The sequence below is a fragment of the Chlamydotis macqueenii genome, chromosome 4 (assembly GCF_036417535.1).
Source record: "Chlamydotis macqueenii isolate bChlMac1 chromosome 4, bChlMac1.mat, whole genome shotgun sequence".
In the NCBI taxonomy this organism is placed as follows: domain Eukaryota; kingdom Metazoa; phylum Chordata; class Aves; order Otidiformes; family Otididae; genus Chlamydotis; species Chlamydotis macqueenii.
In genome coordinates this window covers 29,184,923-29,204,528 of record NC_141559.1, presented here as the reverse complement: position 1 = coordinate 29,204,528, position 19,606 = coordinate 29,184,923, and the positions used below count along the sequence as shown (strand labels likewise).

Genomic DNA, 19,606 nt, shown 5'->3' with positions numbered 1-19,606 from the left:
ATTTTCTTTGTGCTATGTGTTGCATTTACTAAAAGTTTTCCTGTTCTGAATACTGTCTTTGAAAAACCTGAATTATTAGTAGCCTTTCTCCTTGTTACTTTTTTTCATCCTAGTTTGGAAATTTACGTTTGATGTTGCTTTAAATTATGTTGCCTTTGAGCTCTGGGAAGTTAATCAGATTTTCCGTGCTAACATTTCCATTTACAGATAACTACTGCTTGAGGATGCTAATGTTACTTCTTTCATTTAGGGTTTTCTTTAAGGTGACCGATCAACCGAACACCTGCTTCCCCATGGAAACTTCAAGTAGAAGCTGTTGAGCTTTCTATAACGTAATTTACTTAAAATATTTTATTTCAGGGTCATATGTGATATGAAGCTCGCTCTCAGGTGGCACTGATTTATTTCATATAAGTAAAATCTATGTAACTATTCATGTCATTTTTGTTCAGCCCATATTTTTTCTTGAAATACAATAAGATGGTTTTATACTGTTGTGGACTACTGCTGGCTTTTACAGTGCAGGATTTATCCAGTACAGGATTTATCCAGTACAGAAGAGCTATATTACATGCCTTGTGTTGCCCTTCTGTGGAGCAAAGCTGGCACTGATAAAATCTATGGTAGGCAGTGATGTGTTCTGTATGCCATGTGTTGCTGTGCTCCTGTGGGAGGACAATTACTACCTTCCCTGTATATTTGAATAAGATTAATGAATAAAGTTTAATAAAATGTCACAAAAATCAAGATTAGCATCTTGGATTGGAATGGAGGAGGCTATTTACAGTGCTTATTTGTCACATCCACCCTATCTGGCTTTATTTTGTGTGTTATCTTAATGTGTAATGATTTTATAGTTATGTATCCTATCCTAAATTCTTATTTAGGACAAATACTTTCAATGTGCTTATTGTTATAAAATTTAATATATTTTAATTTATTACTTATTTTTCCCTAACAAAGAGCTTTAAAGTATAACAAAGACAAGGTCTGGAAGCCAATCTAGTAAAAAAATGTTGTTATGTATAGTGTTTTTCTTTTCATTTGAGACAAAAGCAGCTGTGACTCTTCTGATAGTTGGGACTCATATAGAAATTTGAAATACCATTTCATATAGAAATTTGAAATACCTCAGTAACTGTGTTTTACCATATACATGAGCGTTTTTTTCACTCCTACTGCCCATGTAATTATAACATGCAGTAATGAGGAAGATCTTAAAGTCCTAAATCAGTGTTAGGCTGGAAGAAAGAAATCAAGCTTATATTGAATGGCTCTTAGAAACATTTCTATTTATTGAAAGCCCCTATTATCCTGTATTTCATCCCAGCAAGCATACATCACTTTGTTTATTGGCAGTTTGTGTGAAAAGGAGTTAATCAGGTCTCTATTTTTGAGAGAAGTCTGCATGGTGCAGGATGAAAGTTGTGGAACAAATGGCTTTTCCTACAGGGAGGGCTCCTGTAGGAATATAATAATACAGTGCTATTGTCTGGATGCTCGTAAGTGTTAGCCCCCTAAAATAATACTGAATCACTTGTTTGAACATGGAAGAAAATACAGAGAATTAAGTGCATTTCATAAACAGTTAAAGAGGAAAAAATAGGTAAAATTTATCCCAAGGAGCCTTGAGAGCATCTTTTTTAAACTATTTATGTTATGAAGAGATCTGCTTTATGTGAGTCTCTGAACATCAAGAATACAGGCAAATATAAGTGCGAAGCAGAGTAGAAGAAAGGTTTGTTAGTACTGATGAGGCTTCAAGTCTCCCAGCCTTCCTCTTGTATACAGAGATGAAAGAAACAATTGAGGCAGCCAAAAAGATTTTAAGTCAGAAGCAATGAATTTAACTTAATCACAATATGTGGACTGTTCAGTGCTGTCCTACAGTTTAAGAACAGATACATTACTGCATGTTCCTGTAGAGCCTGTAATTGTTCTACATGCTTTATCTAGTAAATGCCACATACACCTCGGCCCCCAAATTCTTGTTAAAGCAGGAAGCGCAAAGCGAAGAAATAGAGATGTGATCTCTCCTCCTCTCCCTCCTGCGTTCTCCCCCACTGTATCTACAGCCTGTACCAAGTACAGCTGCTTGTACTTCCGTCTCCCCAGACAACGGATTCCTCAGCTTCACTCAGGGACAGAATTTTGTCTGAACTATATTACTAGATGTAAAGCTCCTAGCCCACGCATTCCTTTCAATCACCAGTTAATGGGTTTTCACTTGTAATCAAAGCTAAATTCTTAGGCATTGTTCAGTCAGAGCACAAGACTCTACCCTTCTAGCTGCTTCACCACTCTTCATCCGTGAATCGAAGTATACCCACTATTCTATTATCTTCTTTCCAGGCACCCCCGCCATTATCCCCAGTGCTGTTTCTTTAGTATGTTTGTTTGTTAGGGCTGTTACAGATGTACGGGTGTTTCAGACTGATAGAGCATACCTCCAAAACTCTTGTAAGGTCCCCCCGCATCTTAGTTCCATATGCAACAGGAAGATCTCATCTCCGATGCTCAGGAAGTGGTGTGTTTAATGTAATGTGGATCTTACTACAAAATGCAATGTCTTAAGTCAGAGCAGAATGGTTAATTCCACTGTAGATAAAGCCTAAAAATGATTTGCTACCATCAGCTCTGGCAGTCGGGATGCTGAATTAAAGAACAGCATTGTCCAAATCACTTCATGAGCAGCCTGATAGCCAGTACCCACCTCAGCTCTCTCTGCTGGCTCTTTCCCGATAGACTAGGAAGACTCTGGTGACGTGAATCGTGTGGCAGGTGGCATGCTTGTGGGACAGGGAGACTGAGACCAGTTTTCAAGTTAGGCCTGCCTTTTTGCAAGACCCACGTGAGAACGCAGGAGAAAGGGGAAAAAAAAACCAAACCACTATCTATAGCCAGGTCTCTGTCGTGCTCTGGCATCCCCCACACTAATGCAGTATGTATGGATGAAAGATCAGGCCAACCAGGTAAGTTTTAGTCAAGAATTCTGATGGAAGATGATGCCATATTAAAATAGTAGTATTCTCTTAGCAGATAATAGCCTCGCAATCAAGTTTGTGATGCACTTGCTATCTTAATCTCAGTGATCTTTCCACAGGTAGTTTGTTACACACTTCAGTTTTTAACTGATTGACAAACTGTTGTCCTCTGCTTTTATATAGCACTGAGCACACTATAGAAGCTACCATAATTATACTATAAAAGTGATAATTACAAGAGGAAGTGAAAGGCTAGGATATTTGGAGCCTGATTCAGTAGCCGTACAGACTAGAGGGAGTCATTCTGATTTACTTCTGTTGAGATTAGACTCTTACCCATTCAAAAATAATTCCTTCTTGATATTTAGAGTGTCCAGATATTCTGAAAGCTATTAAAGGGAAATGAAAATTTTTGCATTCTGCCCTTCCACAATATTCATATTAATGGTAGTGCTTAGAGACCTCCTTGGGGATTCTCAAAATTATGGCTTTTTCCACTCATCCACAACCTTGTTTCTTCATGAAACCAGCAGCTTGGGTACATGTTCTCACCAACCATACTTCATGATATAAACAGCTATAGAACTGGAAAGAAAAACACCAACTCATTCTATAAAGGCTGTCCTCTGACAGCTGCTTATCTACCTTTTTCTGCAGGAAATTTACTGGATCCTTTTCTCATTTCTCAAGCTCTACATTTCTTTGTTCTCTACCCAGTCTTACTTGTATTGATAGCAAAACTCCTCGTTGAATTTCAGCGAGGTGGCCTTTCACGTAGACCCAGATCTCTCTTGATCCCAGCCTTAACACCAGGCCATGAACATCATACCACTGCTTGTTAAAAAGATCTTACACGTGCTATAAATTCTGTCAGCTGCCCATCCTATAAGGATGTACAGACCTCTTGCAGAGATCTACTAAGAAAGCCTAAGTACAAAAAATAAGAGACTACGCAATTGTACAGTTACATACATCTCCTCTTAGGAGATGAGGTTAATTTCAGGATCTAAAGCAGAAAACCAGATGCTAAAGAATTAAACATACTGGAAAGAAGTCAAATTCAATTTTCTTAAAAAAAATGGCATAACCTTCTTCAATACCATATGGAAAGCCAGCAGAAGCAAAGAACACAACTGGTGTTGATAATAGCACACTACTGGCTAATAATTTTTTATGAAGGTCACCCTGATTCATGCAGCCAGGCAGTGTCTTAGCACAGTCTTTCACTTTTCATTGTTCTAGATCCTACTAAATGCGAATGCCACCTGCTAAGCTGTTTTCCAAGCAATATAATGAAATTAAGACCAGAGGCTTTAACTTGTTGCTTGAAAACTGATTGTTTAGAACAGCTTACAGAGAAGTGAAATTCTAAATTTTTAATTGTACAGTAATAGCATCTTACCTATAGATCTGTGTCCTCTCCAAGGCATGTCAGAGTCTTAGAAAACTCGAGCCTCTGCAGCACAAGTATTGCATCACCTAGAAACAAAGCATACTATATGTATGCCAACACACGCTTTCACAGTAATACTTAGTACTTATCGCCAATTAATCATTAATGTTCTTAGGAAGGTGTTAAACAATATTATTCTTATTTACTTATTGTATAGCTGGCCTAAATGAGATCAGAATGATGAGGAAATCTTCCTAGAGCATCAGAAAGATCCATTCAAGAGGTGATATGAAAAACTTTATTTAGAAAAGTAAGCATTACATAACTAGAAATATCGACTGTCACCAATCAGCGATGATAGAAAATATCAACTGAATTACTATGGAAAGCAGAAGAAAGAATCTGTCAGCATCTTGCTACGCATTGCTTATGTATAATTTTGAAGTAAGTGTTTATTTATTTTTTTAAGCTTGCAGCCATTGTTCTTCTCCTTTTAACTTGGTGTTTTAATAGTCTAATTACATAATCATAGCTTCTTAAATAATAACATAGAATATAATTTTGTTGTACTCTCAGATCCACTTCTGCAGATTTTTGCAGCCCTGTGAAAGCACCATGCATATATTGCACGAGCCAAGCCTTTTGGTTGTTTACGTGATAGCTTCACAGGCATCTGGTTTTATACCACATTTCATACAGTGCAATAACAGTGTAGAGTTAACATACAACATGCAAATCACCTAAATTTAGTTACATTTGTTGTGTTCATATCTAAGGAATACTATGCAATTCTTAGAAATTGGATATTTTTGGCAAAATCTAGTGAATTATTAGTAAAATCTATCCCTTAATGCAGTGAAACTCTTGAATGTCTCAGCCAGGGGACCGGGCCTCTGTTTAGTTAGAGGGTTTTTATAATACTGTTTGTACGCTAGTATTATCAAGAGACAGTGCCCACCAGAGGAAGTTGCAGCCTAAGTATCTGATAAAAGATGGTGAGGAAAGTGTTAGGTACAACTACAGATAACAGCAAGATGGTTAGCATTAGGAATAACAAAGCTGTGTTCCTGTCACATGAGGTGTCAGTGTGTACGGACAAAGTTGGTCTTTAACCGTGCTTGATCCCAAGACCTCTGTGTGTCTGGTTAGTTGTCCAGCCAGCAGAATGGCCGCAGGAGTCAAGGTGGATGTCTGGAACACCCTATCTACAACAGCATTTACGTTTCACTGAAAAAAGTCACTTACCTGAGACAGTGTCCAGTTCATCAGCCACATCTTGGCACCACCTGGCTGTTCTGCAGTCGTAGTGCTTTCCCCTCTAGTCAGATCAGTGGCTTGCCTCCTGCTAAAGAGGTAAAAAATTTCCTAAAACAAAACACTTTGTTGGTCTTTCTCTTGGTTGTATCCTACAACCTTTTAGATACAATAATTTTCTCCAGGTCGGCTCTTCCCTGTAGGCTGCACACGAACAAGCAACAGCCTGCACGCTTCTGCTGGGAGTTGCTTTAGAAGGCCAGGTTCTCTCGTCCCTCCTAGGCTTCATGATTTGGGGTGAGAATAATACTGACCCTAAACCCAAGACTCACTCCAGCTTTTCCTAGATCCCAGGGCCACTTGTTACTTTCTCACTTCTCTGAATAATTTTCTTCCTTAACAGGGCCTAGTAGGATCTGCAAATATGCTTTGTGGTGGGTTTGTTTGGTTTAGCTTCATTTTTTGCTTCTTGTGCTTTTCCCAACCTACTCCAAATCCCCATGGATTACAGTTTCTGAGGCTGCTCCTCTGGCTGCTTTGATGGAGACCCACAGCTCCTTCAGCTTCCATTACCACTCACACAGTACCAGGCTAAGCCTCTTGCCAAGTTCCTTTCAGCAGCAGCCGGCAGAACACCCCTGTTCTGCACCAGACTGTGACCATGCCACGCTCAGTTCACACCCTTGTTCTTGGAGAGTTTGAAGCTGAGAGACAACATTGCACTCAAAGCCTGGGAGTAAATATTCTAAAGTAATTGCTGTGTGCAGGTTTATTCTGTTAATAGCGTGAGATGCTATAAATGCTTATTTACCAGTGTAGAAAAACTGCCTGATGTTTTACTGTATAATTGGATTCCATGATTTATTTCATGCTGTATGAAATAAATAATAAGCGTAGGCTGGCTTCAGCTCTAGCTTATGCTCTCATAAACCTAGAGTAATTTGTTTGACTGCAGTGAAATTACTAAGGAGTTGCACAGAGTTATAAAATCAACTGAAGAATCTGCTGTAAGCATATTGCACATGGAAAGGAAGACAGAGGGAAGTGCTATATTCAGCTCTGAGGACCTTTACCTGACTTTCATATATCTAGTAGAATTTTTTCTTACAGGTTGGCTTCTTTATTTTCAAATAGAATTCAGTAGTGGAAATTACTACACTTTAGAACTAAAATATCCTTGGAATCCAGAACGAATCACTTGCCAATACTGAGACTAGTAGTATTTTCTCTCTTGTTGCTGATAAAAACATTTCTGCTGTTACACTGAAAACCAGGTCCACTAGTAGAATTTGACTGTAATTTAAGTATTAAAAAGTCTTGAAGGGTAAACTCATCACTGTTCTTTAGTCTGAAATTAGAAACACGTGATTTTTCTCATATGTATCTACCATAAGAGGAATATGAAAAATAAGCAAATTTTATTGGAATGGAATTGTGGAGTTGAATCTGGCTTGCATTTGTCTGCTGCCTCAGCGTAACATTAGGAAGATTGTGATAGTGGCACATCTATCCACCCCTTCAAACGTTCTGCCAAACTCCTGACTCTGTAGACAAAAGAAATCCCATGATACTCTTAAGAGAGGTTAGGGCTTGTTGGCATTGATATCTTATGGTCCACACATTGAACGTATTATATGAGTCTACCAAAAATCCCCCTACATCTCTATTTGGATACAACATTTTAAAATTGTATTTGTTAGAATAAACCAGTTGCATAAGAGGGCCAGTACGCTGCTGCATCAGTTGTCATTAGCCAGCCTTGAAGGCACTATATTAAAAGGCAGCGTTCTGTTAGCATTTCTAGTTTACTTTTTACATGTTTACTATTTTAGCAATAATTTCTAAAAGAGTAACTTAGAGACAATACCCTTAATGCAGCTGGAGTTAGGGCTGAGGGTAGTTGCCAGCAATTTAAGATGAACTGATTACGAGACTGTTCTGTTTATCTCTGAAGCAAGCATGACTAATTCAAAATTATTTTTTCTTCATAAAGAAAGAAAATTCATAAAGAAAAAAATGTTAAGGCTATGTTGATTGATTTTTAATCAATGAGCAGATGAAACAGAACTGTGCTTCTGGTAATCGGAGTGTTATAATTCCTTAAGGAATTAAATAAAGGGAAAGGACATTTCAGTACAAGATAGAGCAATCCTAAAAAAATATCTTTCAAATTATTAAGACATGAATCTCAAAATACAGTATTGCTGTGTCCTGTCCCTTGTAGATGAATGCACAAAAGATGTAGAAAAAGCAGAAAAAAAAATAATGCAATATAATTATATGAAGCTTACTTTCTTTGAAAAAATAAAGTTGATGCAATGTTGCTCTGGGTTCTATAACAAGGTTGGTAGTCTGTAGTCTTGCAGTCAAAGAATTGACAGGGTCCAGAATCTAGTGATTTAAAAGCATATGCAAACAGATTCAAGGTAAAAAGTAGGGTCAAGTAATAAAATTGAATGACAGCATCGCATTAAAAGTTTTATCTTTACAGTGTTCAGAGAGGGACAAAAGTTGTAAACTCTCAGTTTGTATAAGTAGCAATGTTTTTTCCTAATGTCTACACAGATAACATGATTTACACTAGGTAAGGGTTTGCCCCAGTAGTGTTTTTTGAATATTTACTCTTTCTATTTTCTTAATAAAAAGAGAGAAAACAGGTGAGCAGGACCTTTCTTCCTTTGGAGTTCTACTCTGGCTGTTTTTTTTCCTCACGTGTGGTTATAATTTTCTATATATCACATCATAATTTCCTCTGCAGCAGCTAGTTTGATACCACAGAAGATTATGACTTCAAGTGAAAGAATAAGCAGCAGGAGCAGATGAATGCCTCAGTACAAAAACCATACAAAGAGGACCTAATTAAAAAGTAGAGGAAAATAAAAATAAAAATAGAACATGTAGAAAGAACTCTTCCCCCCTGACACCTTGGGCCAGTATAAATTAGTTCATCTTTAAAAAAATAATAATTAAAAAATGTATCCATAAAGTATTGGTCTAACCTAAGCAATATTTTGGTCAAAAAGAGTGCAGGATTGGAGCCAAATACAATAACGATGAAGCACTTAAAGTAAAATGGTAGTATGTCATTTAAATTATTAGATCATTACACACAATTGCAGAGTAAAAGAATTTTAAAAGAAATACTGGGTTTTTTTTCCTTTGCTATCTTGGCAGCTTGGTTTATGCAAATCAGAGATGCTGACCATACAAATCATCCTTTCCCTCACTGAGTTGTGAGTGCAACAATTTAGACAAATAAACTTTCGTAGAACATGAATTGGAGAAAGGAGAATACAGGTTTCCAGTTGCAAGACAAAACCAGAACATTTCAAAGTACAGGTCTTCAATCTGAAGCCCAAAAGATCATTTTTAAGAAATGCTGTCAGATAGTTTTCTAGGTGATTATTTGAGAAATGGGTATATTTTTGAAGCCTGCATATATAGTAAACGTTATAACAACATGGTAACTTGTGATGTCTGGTGCTTTTTTAAAGGTTGAATCTATTATATGCCTTTTGAGTCTGCAAACCAATACAGGGCCCCTACTGAGAAACATCGTTACATATGAAATTGTATTGTGAAACATAAAATTCACATTTCAGAATGAAGATACAGTAACAAAGACTTCACAAAGAACTGCTTGGAAAGCAGTGGCACTGTGGCCATCATGAAGTAAAGATACAATAGGCAAAGGTAATGCGAAATGTTTATTCCTTACCTTTTCTGTGAGAAAAAAAAAAAAAGGGACATGCTTTCAAACAACCATTCAGTACATCGCTATACTGAATGTATTTCTGTGCTTTGATTTAGTTATTATTTAACTAGCTGTGATGCCATCATCACCAGAATTGTAGACGGCTACCTAATTTTTACCAGCCTCTGGGTTTACTGACCATATACACACTTAAGTAATGGTGTGTGTCTTTGCAGGCCCAGGATAGTTTCTGAAGTACAAATGACTTATAAACTGTAGTTTAAATATTAGATATGACAAAGAGAAAAGTTTGGAACCAGACCAATATATTTTAAAACTTAATTTAAAATTTGGTAAAACATTAGTTTTTAGAACTGTGCTGGGTTTTTTTCTTGTAAAGACACAGCTCTATATCCTAACAGAGCATTAATATGAAATTGTTTTTCCCAATCTATATGAGATGTATCTGCTGCTTTAATGTCACTTTGATTGGCCGAGCTTAAAATTTGTATTAAAAAAGGGCACCATATGAAAACAGCAAAGCTAATTTAAGGTTTAGATTAAAGAATACTAGGTGAGCCATTTGCAAACATATTTCCTGATATCTGCCTATACTATGGCAGAGCCCTTTGCCTGATGTAACTATATTTCCATAAATAATAACCTTACAGTGGTGACAAAAGTCAAAGTATTGGTGCATGTGTTTTAGAAATAATTCATTGGCTGTATGTAGCTTATGCTTTATATTGTTTTCATACTTTAAGCTGTGGCTTTAGTTCTTCTTTCCTGTTAACATTTTATGACTTAGTGGTTTCTCTTAGCATTTAGTCAACTGGGGAAACATCGTCCTTTGTGAGATGTAGTGAAGCATTTTTAAGCAGAAATGTGAATGCTCTCATTAAACTGTTCAATCACTGATCTCTTAGGAATAGCGAATGTTTATTTTAAAAGGTCACAGGAAAAAATTTCAACACAGCTTCTGAGAGGCTGCAAGCACGTTAAGTGTGGGAGTTCATAGAGCTGCTGAACTGCAAGGCAATAGTTGGATTTAGAACAAGACACGGCAACATGCTGTGGTGTTGTTTTGACTGTAAATGATTTGGAGTTTGGTGAGTATTCTTGTGTGCAAAATCTGTTTCTTAGCGACGGAGCAGGGAGAAGCGAGTTGGTAATAAGTACATGGAGCGTTCTGAGTCAGAAACACGCTTCTTGCTTGGGGATGCAACGAGGTGTCATAGCCTGAGCTTGGGGTGGGTAGTCAGGACCTTCAGAATTTTCCTCCTACATGTGGTGCAGGGTTTGTTGTGGCCCTGCGCTAATGAGCTGAGTTAATCCTCTTGGGCATAAGAAGGCAGCACCAGGAGATCCTAATTATAGCTGTAGCCTGGGTCTGCTTCACCCAGCTGCCTAGGGCAGAGAAACAGCTACACAGGGTGAGCTCTAGCATGGGAAAGAGGTGGGGCAGCAAACTCAATTAAGGCATCTCTTTACAAATCTACCAGCCTATATAGTCCCATCAAAGTCTGGCACCTGCTTGGGAGGGATCCTGAAGCTCATGTCACTCTAAATTTTTGAGGATATTATCAAGACAGACCATTTCTTCAAGTGAGATTTGTTTCTGAATGTTTCTGCCTTACTTTTGCTGTCTATACAGCAGAAGCTGATTATCTACCAAACAAAAATGTTGTGTGGATAAGAATTTTGTCATGTATTTGAAGTAAGAGACTATTATGTACTTAAAGATACAGCAGTTGTTGATATGTAACTTCTTTGACAAACCAGAGAGAATGGAAGTAAAATGATACACGAGTTAGATTTTCCTATGTTGTAAGATACTGTCACACAGTTGTTTTCAGTGGAGTGCCAAATTCCATTGAGGTAAGGAACTTGGCTTGTAATTGTTTTTTGGTTTTTGAACCCTTGCTTCCAAACTCTTACCCCACTCTACCTTTATATTATTCTTCACTTACGTATTTTCTATACAGTTCCTTATCAAGACATGGGAACAAGCTTGACATCTGATTTTTATTTCAAGCTTGATGTTATAATGGTTTTAGTTTGTTGATTTCAATTGCATTGTAATAATTTGAGGACCGCATTCAGTCCATCTGATCCAGAATCAGTGATTCAGTTTCATTTTGCACATTTGTTTTGACTCACAAAACAGGTGAGTCAAATACAAAATCATGTATTTGTATAACTTTTATAATAAAAAATATGATAAAAGGATACATAAAATGGGATGCTGGAATATTCCAGCCAAGTTAGGTTTTTTTCTCTGACAATTTGGTAAACGTAAGCACTGAATCTGAACACCTGACTGTATCGTCTCACTATATTTTAGTGTAGAACTTCCTTTCATTTCAGCATTATGCCTACGTTTGTCACTGCATCGAGGGTATGAGAGACTGATTTCTTTTATATTTCTCCTTTTTTTATAGTCCTTCCTTGACACAGAATCTTATCTTGAATTTGTTTGACTGTAAACAGATTCCAGTTACTCCTGTCTCAAAATGGAATATACATACCTGCAGTGAAACACAGTCCCCTGATGTCCGGATCATGTCCAAGGAGGAGACAGTCATGGCAGTGATGTTTTTCCTCTGTTCCATGTATCTCAGTTATTCTGCAAAACACAGTACTTTGATGATAAATTTAATCTTTAAGATCCACCAATAATTACCCTTCCTTCTTCAGCTCCACTCAGCAAACTATCTGAAGTCCCTATATATACCCCTCATATGTATGTATGTATATATTTATGAATATATATAGTGTAAGTGTATATACAATACTTATAATCCCTTTATATGTATATATAATATGTAAGGGGTGTTTATGCCTCATAAATAGTATTAACAAGAATTGGAAACTTTAGAAACTTCTTTTTGCAGAGCTCTGGAACACTTTATAGAGGAAGATCATATTATAAATGTAGACAACCTTGGTTTTCATACTGAATATGTTACAGAATAAGGAAAACTTGGTAGCTTGACCTGCAGGTTTGTTGGGGAGAGAGGAGTGACGATAGAGTGGTGGGATAGCAAGGGACAGAGGAGGTTTGCTTTGGGGCCATTAAGAAATTGAAGAGGGAGGGCTGGTTTCTTATTTTGCAAAACTTTTACTTTAGTGATTTTTTTCCCCCCAAGGTTTTGTTTTCATCCAGATTTTCCAGTTGATTCCAACTGTAACTCACTTGTGATCTCTACTTTTGGAAACCCTGGAATTTAGGTTATTGGCTGTTATCTGTCACTGATTGCCTGCTGGGAAAGGAAGTGGTATTGTCGATTCCTGTAATAGAAGGCCTATTTTTCCTTTATTCCTAATCAATACATCAAATCTGATTTGTTATGCAGAAAGAGTTCCATACAAAGATTATGGTGTGTTATTTACAAAACCTCAGAACATTGTAGTCTATTGTAGATGCAGAGCAAATTTTTCTTTTAGCCATACACAAAGAATCTGATACTGGTATTAAATTTCAGGTATAGAAGTACAAAGAACATGCTCTGTGGCAGAGTGAGCGCACGACAGTTTGTGACTGGGAGCTAGTACTTCTCTCTGCTTTGTCTGTTTTATTTCCCATTTTGTTTTTAAGTAACCTAAGCAATTTGTTTTGTATATTTCAATTTCTCGATCTGCATAACAGCAAGAGTAATTTACCTGGTCCACAAGGGTGTATGGACTAGCTTTGTGAAGTGCTCAGAACTTCCCTCTGGCAAAACCCAATATATCTTCAGAGTGTTATTTATTGTCTCCAGCAGCTCTGACTCGAACACTGAACTTCTTTACAACAATATTAGTGCCAGGTTGTTAATGCCTTTTTTTGTTGCGCTAAAAGCTGCCCCTCAAGCATCTCTCTAGGTGAATTTGACAACACTGGAGGAATGACTTCACTCTATTTGAAAACTTCATTTTCTATGATTACTGTTATGTTTGGGACTCTGTGGTGGGTGTTGGTTTCTTTTTTTTTTTTTTTTAATTTAATTCTTTGTTTTACAGATGAGGGCAGGAACGCAGTTGACCATGCAGGTGGTGCACATATTGTAGTAGACCATATAAGGTCACTGTGCAGTAAAACAGATCCAGCCAGTGAGAAGCTCTTGACTGTCTTTTGTGGCATGCTGATGAACTATAGCAATGAGAATGGTAAACAACACCAAAAATTTGCTTTGTGTCTATCAGGAGAACAACCCCATGAAAAAAAGAAAAAAGTTAAATGTTAAAGTCAACTCTAGGTTTACTTTGTGGATACTAACACTAAGTTATTCTGAAAAGATAAAGTACTTCAATTCACATACACAATTTTCTATTTCAGTAAAATTAGGTTCCCAAAAATACTAGGTATCTTCCTCATGCAATTCCATGTAGCATGTCGTATAAAGTTTTAAAGTCAATATCTGGAATTTACTTCTTTGTCTAAAAGCAATATGTGGAGGTGTATCATACACCTTAGAAAAAAACAGATTTACAGGAGTAAACGAGAAGGCTACGTTAAGTCCTCTCTTTTTCATTTAGTATCAAACACCACCATAAGACTAATTTGTCACAGGCATGTAGTGTTGCCTTGTTCATCATTGGGGGGGGGGTGTGTATATATATATGTATATGTATTTGGAGGACAGTTTTCCTTAATCATTTTTCTCCTTGTGAAATGTGTATAAAACCACATTATTTTCTTCTAAGATAAACGGGGAATAATTTATGCGTATATTCAACACTGTTCTGTGTCTAAAAATTGTAAGTTTATGTTCTTTATTAAATAGAGGTGTTTCGGGGCTGGGTCAAAACCACAAGATAGTATCTTAAATTAGAAATCCTTGACTACTGAGGGTAAGAAAATATTGTTCTACCTAGTTGTACAAACGTACTGATATTTTAGTACCTATTTTGCTTCTGCATGCAAGTATGATAATATGCCAAAGCGTATTTTACAGTGTTCACACATTTCCAAGTTTTTCAAAATTTGAATCTCTAAGAAAATTGGGATAAATAGGGAAAGCTAAATAGAGGCTGTTCTCCTGACTTGTAATGGCATAGATTGCAAGTGTAGTTAGCTAATCACATTGTTTCTTCAAGTTATGCCAATTTCCCGAATTGTAGTGTTTTATTTTGGGAAGAAATAGCTTCTTTATTAGCTGCTCATCATTTCCTTAAAGTTATCACTTGCTGTAACTTGCTTTCCAAACCTATGTCCCCAGAACTCTTCTGCTTTTCAGAATGGTCCATAGACTTTTTTTTTTCACCTTTACTGTACAAATTTTTAATCTGCTTTATCATCTCTTCTAGTTTCCTTGCGTGTTTTCTCTACCATCTCTCTGGAGATCCACCTCCAAATATCACTGTTTTATGTGTCTCATCTCTTTCTCTTGTTCTTGCATTCTTTTTTTTTCTCTTTTCCTGGTATTACCCAAGAATATTTGTTTACAGTACTTCTTTCTTCTTCTCCAAATAGCAACTTTCTAGTTCCTTTATTTCATATAGTTTTCAGGAACTGTTTTGCTTCATGTCTGCATGAAACTCTGTATTTTCTTTATTTGTTAAAATATTTGGAGCAAATAGATATTCTCACCTCTAAGCTTCCAGAATCCTCTGGATTAATGTTAAGACTAATGAGAATCCAGTTTATTCAGTAGCCTGAGATACTGTATCAGTTTTGCTTCAGTGACCAACCTCCCAGCAGATCTTCCATAGTAAAACTAATTATGAGGTAAATCTCCCAAACAAGCAGCTTCTGAACAGTTTAACTGTTACGAATGTGGAATAAGTGACTCATTCCATCTAGTAAGATAGTTTATTCTGATGCAATCAATAAAGCAGTTCTGTAGTTCTGTGACAACTACGAGGATTCACTAGCTGCTCTCTGTTCTGCTAAATGGCATCTTTCATCTCATGCGAACTAACGAACTGACGCAATATTCACAGGAGCCACTGGAGCACTGTCATTTCCAGCTCCTGGATCTGGGTGCACACCACCACCCTGTCCTACCATCACATCAGGGAGGAAAGGGAGGAATGCTGAGGGCTTACCAAACCCTCGCCTTACCCCACATACTTGATGGTCTCGCTGAGACAGGGCCCTTTGGTAGGGACCCAGCTCCTGGTTGGCCCAGCACCCACAGGTATGCTGTGTGAGACTTGTGTTCTGTAGTTCCATTGTGAATTTTCTCACAAACTGGGACAATCACTGAATTAAACCCTGAACAATCTGCCAAATCAATTTTTTTTTTTTAAAAAAAGGAGTTAGAGGATTCCGTTTCTAGAAGAAAACTCAGTGACCATACCTACAGCATGTGAATGGAGAGATGGGTGGTTGACCTGTCTTGCCAGTTTTGTTTGAAAAGCCAAAAGTACAATTGGACCAGAGCTGTGAACTGCTGTAAAAATATCACCTACAGACCATTGTAAATTTTCAGGACACCAGTCAATGTCAAATATGAGCCCAAGACAACCACCTAGTTCCATGCATTGCAGCATCAGGTGGATAATATTCTGAGTAAATGCAGTTCTTTGCTGACCTGTTAAACATGAAAACTCAAAGTGCCCTAGCAGCTTATCGTGCTCACAGATTAGTGGATACCATTTTCAGGATTTACTTGCAGTGGCTTCATCCCGTGTTATTTATGAAGAAGATAAACACTGCATTGGTTTTGCTGGAAGATGAGGAGTATGGGATTGCAGCCTGAAGTCCCAGATTGCTTTGTCTGTAGTTATGGAAACAAATTGGACAAAAATAAAAGACAAAATATTGGAAATATAAGAAGGAAGTGTTTCAGTCTTTGAAATAGTACTTCTGCCTTCTCCTGTCTTGTTTCTGTAATCTCTTCCTGCTTAGCAGGCTATGTTACAAAATCACGAGTGGGGACTTTGAAGATTTCTTTACTGCTTTTAATAACTTGCACTCTTTTAAGTTGCACTAGCTATCCAGATAAGGACGATTACAGCACATTTGGTTATTAGTTGCATCTAGTTATCTGTAAACACCCTAATATTTTCTAGTCCTTTGCATTTTATGAGCAAAGAGTACATAAATTGTTTTAATTGATTCTAAACAGTTCATCATTCCCAGTCAACTAATTGCCCTCTTTTTCCAATAGCTACTACTTTATTTTTAATAGCTATCAACTACCTTATTTTTTTAACATGAGAAACTCATTCTTGAATGCTTTGAATTAACATAGGGATTTATCGCACATGAGTATACAAAAATGGCAACTAAAAAAGCAGCTACAATAATATTTTCTTTTCCTAAACAGAGCAAATTAATGGAGCATTCTTGTATCTCGTCTGGATTCTGGACACTCAGCTTGCAATTGTAACTCCATTCATAACACTGTTGTCTGAGCTTTAAAACTAAGATTCCGTTTACAAGGTTCTCGTGCCATCTGCTTGTGTTCAGGAATTATTTTTGTCTGCTGTCTCTCATTTCTTCCTTTGCCTCCTTGGTATCTTGTAGTTTCATTAGTTGCTACAATGTTAACGGAACAAACTTGGCTTTGGCATCTCTTGCAGTTCTTTTAAGCTTATTAAAAAAAAAAAAGTTATGTTGATTTTTAATCGCATTGCTACAATCAGAGGGTTTTTCTGGTGGGACACATCCCTTTGCCTTCAGCCCAAATTATCTTGACCCTCTCTGTTATAATTGTATTGTACTACGCAAATTCAATCCGACACAAATAGCTCATCCCTGTCTTCCATTATTAGTTCTTAAAACACAAAGTTGCAGGTATGGCTGGGAATGAAAACAAACATGTCACACGCGTTTTACTGTGTAAACACAGAATGTTTTACTCATAGCTTAATCCTGAAGAAGCAAGTCTTGACAATAAACTGTAATAGTTCTTTTTTTGTCAAGCTATGCGAACTTTATTTGGGGTACAGAGCACCCATGCTTAAAGCTGCTGTTTTGGCACCTTTCAGTGGGTTCAGTATGTTGTGCTTCTCCCATTCCGGAGACTGTTACCATTACATATAGTCTCTGCGTAGCTATCAATCTGCTTAAGAGCAAGAGGCAAAGCAGGCTCGGATAAAGAGTGAAAAACTAATAACTCATCTAATAAAACTAATAATCATATGCAAACACTGACATGAAAGTTAGTGTCATGAGTAATTGTTCTGCAGATCTCGTAATCCTGTGAGCCAAGACTATTTACAAGTTAATGAGATCAGTCTATAAGGTAGCTTATTGTCTCTTGAGATTTGTAAAACAAACCGTGAAAGCATTTTTAAAGAAATGCAGAAATGATGGAAGAACTAGGCCAGTTGGCTTGTTAGGCAGTCAAATTGGAGATCGGAAGTTAACTGGATACAGTATGCATGTGTGAAAGTATACATACATTTTTATATATATATATATATATGTAGATAAAAATAATTATGTTTATAGATTGCTTCCTCATCTCATTTCATATTAAACTTCAGTCTGTCAAGGTTGTCTTTCCTTCAATGCCTTTGTAAAAATGTAACATTCTGATGTTAAATCATACAACTGCCAAGCCTTCTTTATTCTCACAAAATCTTAGCTACTGGAATCAATGCTGGGGACTGATTTGCACTGTTTACCATCTGCAGAAGCTGTGTAAATACACAAGAAATAAAAGGGAGATTTATGGCACCATTATTATGGTCTAGTAGCAATATTTCAGTAATGCTTCCTTCTAAGACTTACCTTTGCTAATTTTCATGCTTGCCGTGGTTTCTGTTTCATTTACATCGCAGCTAAAGATGTCCAGCATGCTTTCAAGACCTAAATATAGTTAAACGCGAAGTAACCTAAAGCATGTAAAAGCAGATAAAAAATATGTTTCTTACAACAGTGAGATAATCAATACGATCACTTATATGTTATATGATGCTTTAACATAGATGTGGGGATTGCAAACAGGTTTCTCTAGGGTACAAAATTATGCCACCAATTTGTACAAAACAGGTTTTCCTTTAACGTTATAGTCACGGTTACTGATGAAACACAAAATGACTAGTTGTTTTCTGAAATTCTGTCCAAAATAATGAACTCGTCTAAATCGGCATTTTAAACTCAAATGCCCCCAGTAAAGTTCTCAATTTGGGATATTCTCCCCAGATCTTACTCTTTGGAGTTTCCATGTGTGTCACCGAAGGACATGGAGCCATTGAATTTCAAGTTTTAGGTAGGTAATTCTTTGTGCTGGCGCATGTATTGATTGCCTTTTATCTACCTGTATATGCATCTGTACAGCATCACTGTCAGTGCTTTTCACCTCGAGAGAACACACAGGCGTCTTACAAGTGAAACAGGTGATAGCAGTGGAAAATTTGAGATAATTTCTTCTGCAGCTTTAAGTCATAAATTCAGAAGAGGCATTCAGTTTTTCATGCTTCCTGCTCACTCTGCGTAAAGTGCTGCTTAGGAAGCCGATAGAAATGCTGTGTCATCCTGAGCCACGATGTTGCCTGGCTTCATGGCTCACTTCAGTCCTGTGTCAGGCAACTGCTCGGAGAATGGATGTGTTTGTCCCCTGAATTTGTCTCCTGCTCTAGTAGGGCCTTAACATTGCCTGCAATGAAAGGCTGACGTATGCAGTTATTCCAAGTTACCCAGTCTCTGGTCTTTCCTAGGAAAGCCTGAGAACTGCTGGCAGTCTCTTCAGCTAAGACTGAACTACTTAACGTAGTTTTAATTTCTGTGAACTAAAAAGTGCTGGAGGTCTTCATACCAGCGTCAAGCCTAATACTTTTCTCTTAAACTCCTCCTTAATAGACTTTGCTCTTACATTTACTGGAGAAGGAGCCTCCTATTGGCAGTAACGACAGTTCGGAATTTGTATGGCAAACTCCGGCTTAAATATAAACATAGCAAATAGCTGCTGGCAGCCTTTTATTTTCCAAGGTTTTGCCTCCTATGCAGCTTTGTGACTTAAAGCATTGTCCTATCTTTGGCAGAGGAGAAAATTTATCCTTCCACTTACTGCAGCTAAGGCATCAATATACCTTACTGGCAATCCTTGTAATCTCATGCCTGCCACTGTAGACCATTCCTGTGCTCAGGTGCCATCCTTCCTCTCCAGGGAAATGAGACTGGTGCAGGGTCAGGTCTAATACCTGACTTTTGACCAGTAGAATTTTTTTTTCTTTATATATTTTCTTTTTCCTTTTTTCTTACTTGGAAATTCTAGAGGCCCTTTAATCAGCATGCTCCATGCGCTCTTAAACAACAACACATCCTTCCATTTGGCTTTTAAGATTCCTGTTTCCTTTCAAAGATGGATACAGTTTGCCTTTTTCCATTTGTCTTCTCCTCCA

The 19,606-nt window shown here is 37.3% G+C and overlaps 1 protein-coding gene across 4 annotated transcripts in view; it reads left to right on the top strand.

Annotated features, from left to right (window-relative positions):
* Nucleotides 1–19,606, top strand: part of RAP1GDS1 (Rap1 GTPase-GDP dissociation stimulator 1) — a 101,787-nt gene that overhangs the window by 62,303 nt on the left and 19,878 nt on the right. For 3 of the 4 annotated variants that reach the window (XM_086747474.1, XM_086747476.1, XM_086747477.1), the window contains one exon: nt 13,328–13,474. The exons of the other annotated variant lie outside the window; for it this stretch is intronic. In XM_086747474.1, coding sequence (XP_086603600.1) covers nt 13,328–13,474 — 147 coding nt within the window. The remainder of the gene's footprint in view (nt 1–13,327; nt 13,475–19,606) is intronic. 4 annotated transcript variants of the gene reach the window in all.